An 11,117-nucleotide genomic window follows, 5' to 3' on the forward strand; every position below is an offset into this window, starting at 1 on the left:
ATGAGTTTTGTCAAATAAAATTCATCATTTAATGTAAGAATGTGATGTAGGTAGTAGTGTAAAAGATGCTCCCCGCGTGGAGAGGAAGCTAATTTGACTAGTAATGATGTTATAGATACTTAAGTTGAGTTATATGTACTTATGATAAGGCCTGCATAGATGGGGTTTTACCTTAGTACTGAGTATGAGAGTGATGTTAATGTCCTTTTTAGGAGATGAACCTCCTTGGTTGGAGTGATTAAAGTCAAGCACGATTACACTTGTATATGGGTCATTTTGCCATTTTAAAGCATGATGATGACTTTTGTTGTTGTCTGTCATGAAGATTTAGTTATATAAAAAAGGTACTGAGTCCCTTTATTGGTGGTAGGTTGTAGGATTATGCTTTATAGGGATTGTTTATTATGAGGTACCTGTTAAAAGGTGCAATCAATGAATAATATAAAAGGATAAGTATAAATGAAAGCAATTTGGCTTATGTATATGTTTAGGAATGCATTTTGGGGAGAAGTGTCTTAGATGCTGATAGAGATGAGTGGTCACAGAAACCTAAAGCATAAATAAAGATCTCATATCCTTTTTAAAAAAATTTAGTCATGAGACTTAGAGAAAGATCCCTAGTCCTTTTTTAGATAAACAATCATTGAGATTTGGAGCATAGAGAAAAATCTTATATCCTTTTGGAGAAAAACTAGTAATAGAGGCTTTGACTATAGAGAAAGACCCTATATCCTTTTAGAGATAAATGATTATAAAAACATAGATATGGATCCCTAATATTTTTGAAGAAATCTACATAGCGTGTATTGGTATATAAAAGCACTAAATCCATGACATAGCATGCCCTTTAAAAGGTGTTGTCTTACATATAGGATGAGCTATATTTGAGCCTATAGCCTCATCATTTAAGTTTGTCCTGAAAAAACACCTTTTAAAGAGAGAAAAAGAGTTGATGATCAAGGTGACGAGCAAGAAAATAACAAAATAAAAGATAACAAAATAAAAAAAAGAAGATGGAAAGATAAATTGTGAAATTATTTCCTGAAGTTAATGACATGGATTATATGCTCAAGTTGTCTTGTTGTATATGCTAGAGATGAGTCTTACCATTATGTAAGTATAAGATAAAGTTTGATTAGAGAAAAAAATCAAGAATTTTTATTGAAATATTTCTTGAATTTTTTCAATATTGCAGTGAGAAGATTTGATCGAGAATTTTTTTTTAACAAAAATATATATATATTTTTAAAAAATTCAACAAATATTCAACAAATAATTAATATGAGATAAGTCTATTTAAATCTTTTTTAAAATGTCTATATTTTATGTCATTTTAAATAAATATAAAGGTAATTGTAATAAAAAAAAACCATTTATATAACAAAAATGATTTCTAAATTAATAGTAGTCAAGATTGTTTAATATTTTATTTTAAATACATTAATTATAATAGATTATCGATTAAATTTAAATTAATTTATGAATTAAATTAAATTTAACATGTGATTTTATAAAAACAAATACATCCACAGCTTCCGTAAACCTCTATGGCCACCCCTAATCGATCACTAGTTAAAATATCATCTTACATTGCAATAGCAAGAGAAAGACCACAGTCCATCACTCCATCCCTCTCAGGGTACAATTTGTGAATTCCCAACATATTGCCAAAAAAATAAATAAAGGATTTCAAAACACATTCCGCAACGCTCTAAAGTCTAAACACCAAAAAACCAGAGAGTTCCGGGGTCAATACATAATACAACAAAATAGCGGGTCCAAAATATAAAATAAAGATAATTATCTTCCCTCCATCAAAATCCGAAACAAAAAAATTCCCTCCTTCCCTCGTTTTCTGCTTTCTCTCTTACGTCCTAACCCCCGCTCCCTCTCTCTCTCTCTAAACCCACATTCTCTCTCTAAAATAAATTCCTACTTCTTTTTCTAATCAAACGATTCCAGTTTTCTTCTCTCCTTTACTCGGGTTTTTGTTTTAGGTTTCATTTATGTCCGGCGGCGCTAAAGCCTCAACCCGACCGGCTGCGACGGCGCCGCCATCAGGATCGATCTTGCCTCCTTTAGCGCGGCACCTTGCGTTTGCTACGATGAAGCCTCCGTTTCTTCCTCCTGATGATTATCACCGATTTTCTTCTCCGAGTACTAGTAGAGTCGCCGCAGATCGGGATGCTGAGGCTATTGTTGTGAGATCTCCTGTGCGTTTCAGTTTCTCTGTGCTTCTATATTTGTTTAAAGATATCCATGTATATCTGTTTTTTAATTAATTTTCTTTTTGTTTTTATGTTGGTGTTTAATGTGTTTTTGAGGATTGTTCGTGCGAGTATTTGATGTTAATGGAAGTTAAATTGTGTTTTAAATGCGTTTTTGTTTTGTTTTGATAGTGGTGTGTTTGGTTGATAGAAATTGTGGGAAAGGAAGGGAAATTTTGGATTCTGGAAAGAAATTGGGTTATTTTGGGTGCTTCAAGATTATCAGTTATGCTATGATTGTCGTTTTCGCAGAATCTGAATGGATGTTTATTTGGAAAATTGAGTTGTCATTTCACATATTTTATTTTTGATGATGTTGGACTTGGTGTTGAATTTTGGAATTTGTTCTATAGGTATAAATATTAGTATTTGGTGGAAGCCCGTTGTCCATATAAGTTCTCATACAAATGATGTTTAAGTGAGCTTCTCATGTCTAGGGAATGGAGGCTGTGTTTCATTTCCCAAACCATGTTTGGGTAAGAGGACTTCAAGTGAAAAGGAAGATAGGATGGGGTATTGAATCCTTTAAATATTCTAGGGTGGTTTGTGGATTTTGTTTTCCTTTTGTCCTGTTTCTCATGGGTAGTGTAGGGGATGGAGGGTTTGCTACAACATAACTCCTCTTGTAATAAAATTCACAACATCCCTAAGAGGGGTGAGGAGGGAGGGATGGAATTATTATCTTTTTAACTTGTTTTTCTAATGGTACTGTTAAAATCTCCTCCAAATTGTAACAATAAGGAATATGATTTTACTTCTACAGCTAAACTGCTCTTACTCCTTTAACTGAACAAGAAGAAGATATGTCTCTCTCTTTTCCCCTCCCATGCATTGCAAACAAGAGGAGGGTAACAACATCGCTTTCATTTACCCTTCCTTTCACCCTCTTATCCAATAAAACATACTATAATAGAATACTGACTTGTTTTCTAGCCCTTTTTTTTTTTTCCTTAAGTATGAATTTTGGTTCACACATTAATCTACCTATATGAACTTCATTTGAATCCTTACTCTTGCTTAATAAGCCAAACATGTCCTTTTGTTGAGATCCTTCACCGAAATGCTGTGTAGCCTTTTTTTTCTATCTAGTTACGATTTCCAGTTACTGCATTAGTTGCTATACAAGGAAGGCTTATATGTGCATCATAGTTTCATATGGTTTTTTTTATTGGAGCAGTAGCGGTGGTGGATTTTGAAGGAATGGTATAAACACTTCCAATGAACCCTGATGATCATGCATGAAATCATTTTTCTATGATTGTAGCTTCCAACAACATATTTATAGCAGGTCCTACAGTATACTTGGCTGTAGTCTCATTTTATGCTTTCTGCTAATTGAAACTGAATTGCCTTTGTTTTATTTTGACAATTTTTAAGTAATTACTTGTAACCTTATGTTCTTTATGGTTTTATCCACTCCTGCCAGTCATTTAATACAATGTTGTGATTTTTGGTATCCCTCAGCGATTAAAACGGAAGAGTGGATTGGCTGATAATGGAGTCAGCTCCAGCAATCATGTTAGCAGTCCTGGATGCAGTAATATATCTAATAGTCCCTTCAGGACACCTGCATCAGCAAAAGGAGGTAGGACATACAACAATTCCAAGACTTCAAAGGGCAATGGAGCTGGGCCTCAAACCCCAGTGTCAAAGGCTGGTGAGGAATTGTATTTATCACCTTTGCAAGTTCTTTTGCATGTGTTAAGATAGCTTAGACTTTGCTCGTTAGTATACAGATCATGTCTCTTCATCCTTTGAGTAGGGTTTGCATTAAGTCTTTATTGTCCAAGCATAACTATCTTAAAGAGGAACCTGATGAATATTATACGTGAACTTGCAGATTGCTCTTCTCCTCTTACTCCAGCTGGCAGCTGTCGTTATGATAGTTCGCTTGGTAATTTTTCAAATATTAACATTCAAGATGATTTCATCATATCTGTTTTCATTGTCTTGTAGAGCTGTGGAAGCTATCATATTTATTTCTACCATATTTTTCAGGTCTTTTGACAAAAAGGTTTGTTGATCTATTTAAAAATGCCGATGATGGAATTCTTGACCTAAACATTGCAGCCGAAACCTTGGAGGTAGTCATGCTTCTGATCGAATGTTTGTAGTGATGATAATGTATCACACTTGTTAAAAGCTTTTTACTGGAACAGGTACAGAAGAGGCGGATATATGATATAACAAATGTCTTGGAAGGAATTGGTCTCATAGAAAAGACACTCAAGAATAGAATACGCTGGAAGTAAGTTGATGATAATAAACTTTCTTGAAAATTCTACTATTTTGTTTCCATGTTTGACTCCTCTAGGCATCCAAAGCACATGGGAACTCGTGAAAGGATTAATTTGATTGAATGGTTGACCAGGGGCATTGATGCTTCAAGGCCAAGGCAGGTAGAAGGTGATGCAACTTTATTACAGGTAAACGGAAGTGGATATTATTTTCCTGTTCTAAAAGCCTAACTAATTTTCTTTTCTGCAAATTATCATGGGTGTGATTTTTCTTTATCTTTTTATCTTGATGTGTGACTGCTCACAGACAATTTGTACATATTACCCTTTAGTCCATTTTTGATGATGCTCTACTCAAATGATGAGGAACTGAAAAGGGGAGGGTGAAAACAATTACTTATTGGCTTCTAATGCAGGAGGTTTATCTTGTGCTTCTTTTCATGCAGGAAGAAATTGAAAAGCTTACTATGGAAGAGCACAAACTAGATGATCAAATAAGGTTACATGGCTGATTTTCCTGTTATAGCAAATAATGTTGAAATGTTGAATCTCCTGGATAATGCTAATGCTGTCAAACTGTTGCAGAGAAATGCAGGAACGATTGAGAGATATGAGTGAAGAAGAGAACAATCAGAAGTAAAACCCTCTCCACAAACCCTACATACTTTCAATTAATTTGAGCAGGTTTTGTATTTGCTAATTATGGTACTCCTATTCATCTTCTTGCAATTACAGGTGGCTTTTTGTGACTGAAGAAGATATCAAGAGTCTGCCTTGTTTCCTGGTACTTTTATTCTCTCTAAACTTTATACCTGCCATAATATTTTTCCAGTCTTGATGCTGATCTGTCCTATGTTTTTGTCAACTTTCTTCTGTTTCTCATGCCAGAATGAAACCCTCATAGCAATTAAAGCTCCCCATGGAACTACTCTAGAAGTCCTTGATCCTGATGAGGTAAGTTGATAGAATAAAATTTAAAAAAGAATGGGGACTGGGGAAAAGTTGTTTTTATTTGTATCCTATGCTTCATCTGCTTGATGCCGGAGTGATATTGCTTCTGTATGTGTCAGGCTGTTGACTGTCCACAGAGGAGATACAGGATAATCCTGAGAAGCTCTATGGGTCCTATTGATGTCTACCTTGTGAGGTGCGTGACCACTTTCAAGATGGGGCATCATTGTCTTTTGAGAATCAGTTTACTGATTATTTTTGTTTCTCTTCTCTTATTTAAGTTTTTTCTGTTTGTTCTAGTCAATTTGAGGAGATGAATAGTGTTGATGCGTCTGCTTTTCCTCACACTTCTAGTTCAGCATCCCATGGAAACCCAGTGACAGAGATGACCACTGGTGTAAGAACTGAGAAAAGAGCTGATCCTCTGGCACAACAGGCTCCAACTACGTTCTCTGATCCTAATGCTACTCAGGATTTAGGGGGAATGATGAAGATCGTTCCTTCTGATATAAATGTAAGTGTAGTGTACAGCGTTTTTGTTCTTATTAGCAATTATCTACTCAGTAAAGAGGCTTATATTATTTCCATGGATAATAGTTTTGACGTCAGCAAAGGTACTTACTAGATCTGATAATGGTGGGCATGCACATCTGAGTCTCTGACCAATGATTTTGAGCTTTGGTTTCAAGCCCATTTGTTGATTGCCTGGCTCAGTATCAGTTTTGTGAACACAGCTGAGATGATGCACAGTAATTTGATTAAAATGCTGTTTTTTTTATAAAAAAAAAAATTCTTTTAAGCAGCAATTAATCCTCAAATCGTGAGGATTTACTTAAACGTTTTAATTCATGTAAATGTCATCTGTGAAACCTTTCTGCGGGTAGGTTCCAAATTGTTTCTTATAGCATATATAAAACAAATAAGACATGCAGAATTCTGTTGGGTCATACCAAAGATTTTGCAGCTGCTCTATCTGAACGAATCAAAATTGATAGTTTTTTGCTCAGTCATTTTCCTATTCAAATGTCTAAGATGTCTGTAACTCTGTTAACTCTATTATTCTTGTTACTCTTGCAGAACGATTCAGATTACTGGCTTCTTTCAGATGCAGACATAAGCATTACAGATATGTGGAAGACAGACTGTATCCTTGCTTGAAATTATTTACTTTTGATATTCCACCCCCTCTCCCTCCCCCCACTTCTTCCTCTGAGTATGTAAGGTTCAATCATCAATCCTTTACACATTTAGCAGCAAATATCGAATGGACCGACTTTGGAGTGGCCGATGTCCCAACTCCTAGGACACAAACTCTATAGGCTGTGGGATTACTGAAGTGCCAACTGGTGTGCAAGCTCTATTCAGAGGTAAATATTGACTTATCCAATGTGCCAAGTGAAATCCTTTTTCTACACCTATCTGCATCCTTCTATGCTCGTCAAATACTCAAAATGCCAATGAGTTGGCCGAAGAAAAACAAACCAGGAAAGTGTTAGAAGCTGGCAAGTGACAATCCATGGTTAATGCTATATGGTAGAAATTGATCTTTATGGTCATTTGCAAGCAAATCAAAGGAAAAAAAAAAAAAAGGAGGAAATTTTGTTTGAAATGGTGGACATTCTGGATGGAACTGAGTCTTGGTGTATCTTATGATGCGAGGGCATACACAACATAGTTAAATTACGTTTATTATTCCATCATACATGTACATGTTGCTATCGTTGGTGCTGTAGTTTGTTTAGCGATGGAAGGCAACAGATCTTAGTGGCATGCTATAACAATGTTGTGCGGGAACCAGTATAACTTTGGGGCAGCATTGGTTCCCAGCCTAGAATCAGTAACATTATTTTAATTTTCTGGTCTCAAGTTGTAAACGTTAGTTTCCATATTTCCTTGGATGGAAGCATGCTGCTTTTGTGGCCGAAGTTTCTTCCTGGAACATCATACTTGAAAAATTTTCAAGTGATAGTATATTGAACTTCAATCACTCAGTCATGTTTAACATTTTTAGTTCTTTCTTTGACCCCTCCGCCTACACCTTAATCCCAATTACTCCCAGCACCTATTCTTTCAGGAATAGAAAATCACAGAATGGCAACAGAGGAAATACTACTATCTATTAAGATTATAAATAGTAGATACCCTCCTTGAAGATCGGCACCAATGGAATTTGTGCTTTATTCTGAGGAATACATTATGCAATCAAAGATTCTTAGTAAGCATTTTAAGTTTACTCAGTGCTCATGGTAAACTGCTGGTCATCTGCTCAGTCACTTTCGTGTTCAAAACGCCTAGGGGCAATGGGAGTCCTGACTGTTTGTACTGTAGTGTTGATTTTACATGAATTTTTCTTTGGATGCTTATTTTGGCTAATGAAACAGACACTAAATCTTGTCTTACTGGGCATGTCAGTTTTTATGTTGTCAATAAATTTACTTGTGACTTGTCAAATAAGGAGTGGGATTCTGGAGCTTAAATCCTAGAAAAATGAATTTGGAAAAAGGAATGGTATGAATTTAAATGTACCGGGAAAGCAGTAAACAAGATCAATAAAGTAGAAAGAGATACAGCTTGAGGGAGGGTGTATTTGGGAGTGAAATGGTTGTTTTTTATTCAGAAATATATTAAAAAGAATTAAAATTTAAAATTATATCTTTTGATTATCAATACATCTTATCAGCTGGTAGATGCTAGATTTAATTTTATTATTATTATTATTATTTTATCAATCAAGGACTGTTCTAGACTTTTACGATCGGATCGATTTAAGCTCGTTCCCTATTGTAATGAACCATTATTGTTCGTTCCAACTGACACGTGTTTATTTTAAGAATAAATAAGGGAACAACAAATCAGCTAAGGTATACCAGATCATTTATTGATCTAGACGACCAAAAGTTGCCATTTGGAGTCCAGCTCAGCACCACGTAACCTTAACATGCTCCACGCCAGATACCAGGTCAAATGGTCAATGCAACCTTTTCTCCAGTGTTTTTTCTGACTTCCTCCATATCCAGGCAGGCAGTAGCTTCTTTGGCTTTTACGCTTTGCTAGAGTCGGACAATGAACTTGTACGTAATTAGGGTGGCGAAACTCGAAAGCAAGCGTTTGAGTCTCATCTTCGTTAACCTTTTGGAAATAAATGGCCGTTGGCATTGGCGCATTATTTACATTATTACACGAAAGCTAAAACTGATGCTGGTATTTCTGTGCTTCATTACAATATTTTAATTATTATATTACCCCTTGTCATTTTTTCTTTTAGCTTTGTTTCGGGATAGAGTGGTTTTTTTCTTCATTATATAAATGTATTTTCAGAATTGAGTAGGGTTAGTTTAGTAATTGTATTTTAAAATGCACAGTAAAATAATTAATGTAACCCTAGAATAAAATAATCTAATTCTTTCTGCACATGAATGTTTTTGTATTTTCATGTTTGAAAGAATAATAAAATTACTACATTACCCATGTCATTCCTAATTTTTAAACATGGATTCAGGGGCTTAGTAGTAATTTTTTCATGGTTTGTTTGTTATTGTTGATTGGTCTTGGGGGCATTTTCGGTTTTGTACCAATAAAAACAAAAAAACATGCTGGTGCGTGTAAAGCACCTGCCAGCACGTCAGCCGCTCCGCCAACTTTGGGCGACGTGTGCGGCTGACTCCGATTGTTGTAATGGCGCTTCCGCTGCAGCTTGTGATTCATCTCGTCATCTTTTCTTCCTTGAATGGTGTGTGTATGATGGTTCGGTGAGATTTAACTGGAAATGACTTTTTATCTTTTCCTTCTCTTTCTTTCTAGAATTGCGTGTTGGACATGCAAAAAAAATCATATCAGCCCTTCAATTTATCTTTTCTTTTGATTCAATCCCTCATCTTTTATTTGCAATTTTTTGTATTTACATTGATTATTTATATTTGGATTTTATTTTTGATTTCATCTTTGATCATTTGATTTTTGAAATTTGTTTTCAAATTTAATACTCATTTTTTGGATTGCTATTTGTTTTGTTTTGAATCATTTTCTTGATTGATTTGTTTTTTTACAAATCCACCCCTAGACATTTATTTTCATTTGATTTTTGTTTCAAATTTGGTCATGCTTTTTTAATTGCTATTTTTTACTCATTTTTGTAATGGATTGGTTTTTTACAATTTCATCCTTGAATATTTAATTTCATTTGATTTTTATGTCAAATTTAGTCATGATTCTTTTAATTGTTATTTTTTTTATATTATTGCTTTTTATTGATTTTTTTCTCAATTTCATTTCTCGATGTTTGTTTGGTTAAAAATTTGGCTTCTTTGTTTTTTTGAGTTTGCCTTTGATGGGGTTACACGGGTCTCATGACCCAAGTCATAGATCTATAAGATTAGTCTGAGTTGATTTTTATCTTTTTTTAAAGCATTTTTTTGAATATTTTTTTACTAGTAATTGCTAAGCATTCATGTTTATAGCGTCATCCTAGTCTCATGTCCTAGGTCATGTGTTGACCCAAGTCAACACATGACCCAAGTCATAGATCTATAAGATTAGTCTGAGTTGATTTTTATCTTTTTTTAAAGCATTTTTTTGAATATTTTTTTACTAGTAATTGCTAAGCATTCATGTTTATAGCGTCATCCTAGTCTCATGTCCTAGGTCATGTGTTGAATTTGTTGGCTCGGGTGGCTGCGCTCGAGGCTTTTTTTGTTATTCTTTTTTGCTTTGACAAGTTTTTCAAATTTATATCTTAAAATTGGCTTTATAATAAACTTCTTGATATGACATGGATTCAGGTTTTCATAGGCTGCGAGTTTTTTAAGATTTGACCATGTTAGGATGTTTATCTAGGTTTGCTTGGTTTTTACATATGTTTTCAATTCACCCCCTATGTTTTTTTATCTTTAAAATTTTATCCTTATTCTTTTAATTTTTTTGTTGTTTTTGCAAGGTTTTTTTATTAATATTTTTATAGTGATTTCTTCCTTTGAAATTAAATTGGTCGAGGATTATGCTTCTTAATTGAATTTGGATAAAACATTTTGGTTTGCTTTCAACAATTTTTTTCTATTTCACCCCTTGTCATTTTTTAATCTATGAATAATTTATTATATTACAAATGATTTTTAATTTCACCTTCTATGATTTTTTTATCTTTCAGGTTTGGTCTCGATTATTTTTACTGCAATTTTTTTGCGATATTTTTTTTTTCAAATTTCATTTTTATTGGGTTTTTTCCTGTTAGATTTTAAGGTCCCCCCCCCCCTCTTTTTTGCAACTCCTTTTATTTTGCAAGTTTTTTATTAGTAGTTTTTTCAATGTTTTCATCATTTAAAATTAAATTGGATAACGTTTAAACTTTTTGATTAAACTCGCTTTTATGATCTAACAACATGCAACTTTTTTAGATTAGATTAGGTTTAGGAGTATCGCCTGAGATTGCTTTATTTTTTTTCCTCATTTTTTAAAGCTGATTTTTTTATTTTTAAGTTTGATTTTTTTTTCTAGTTTTCCTTTGATGTATCGGGTTGTTTAATAATTTGGATAGGCTTGAATGTGTTTCTTTCTATTTTTTTTATTTTTAATTAATTAATTATTATTACTATATTTTTTTTCATATTATTTAAATTATCACTAACAAATCGCGTGCCACATTTCTAGTAATAGGATAAAAGCACAA

The 11,117-nt window shown here is 33.8% G+C and overlaps 1 protein-coding gene across 7 annotated transcripts; it reads left to right on the forward strand.

The window, feature by feature from the left end:
- Nucleotides 1-1,812: 1,812 nt before the first annotated feature.
- On the forward strand, nucleotides 1,813-7,854 carry LOC7465237 (transcription factor E2FA). Of its 7 annotated transcripts, none has more exons than XM_052447786.1 (15): nucleotides 1,813-2,213; nucleotides 3,732-3,924; nucleotides 4,108-4,161; nucleotides 4,266-4,351; nucleotides 4,427-4,515; nucleotides 4,639-4,693; nucleotides 4,951-5,003; nucleotides 5,090-5,140; nucleotides 5,240-5,288; nucleotides 5,393-5,458; nucleotides 5,575-5,651; nucleotides 5,756-5,969; nucleotides 6,533-6,599; nucleotides 6,707-6,822; nucleotides 7,515-7,854. In XM_052447786.1, the coding sequence occupies exons 1-14, from the start codon at nucleotides 2,007-2,009 to the stop codon at nucleotides 6,772-6,774; spliced, it is 1,329 nt and encodes a 442-aa protein (XP_052303746.1). In that variant the 5' UTR covers nucleotides 1,813-2,006; the 3' UTR covers nucleotides 6,775-6,822; nucleotides 7,515-7,854. The 7 variants fall into 7 exon arrangements, with proteins under 7 accessions (XP_052303746.1, XP_052303747.1, XP_024443174.1 ...); XM_052447787.1 differs by having other exon boundaries at nucleotides 7,530-7,854; XM_052447788.1 differs by having other exon boundaries at nucleotides 1,814-2,213; nucleotides 6,710-6,822.
- Nucleotides 7,855-11,117: the final 3,263 nt, after the last annotated feature.

The sequence above is a fragment of the Populus trichocarpa genome, chromosome 16, assembly GCF_000002775.5.
Source record: "Populus trichocarpa isolate Nisqually-1 chromosome 16, P.trichocarpa_v4.1, whole genome shotgun sequence".
NCBI lineage: Eukaryota > Viridiplantae > Streptophyta > Magnoliopsida > Malpighiales > Salicaceae > Populus > Populus trichocarpa.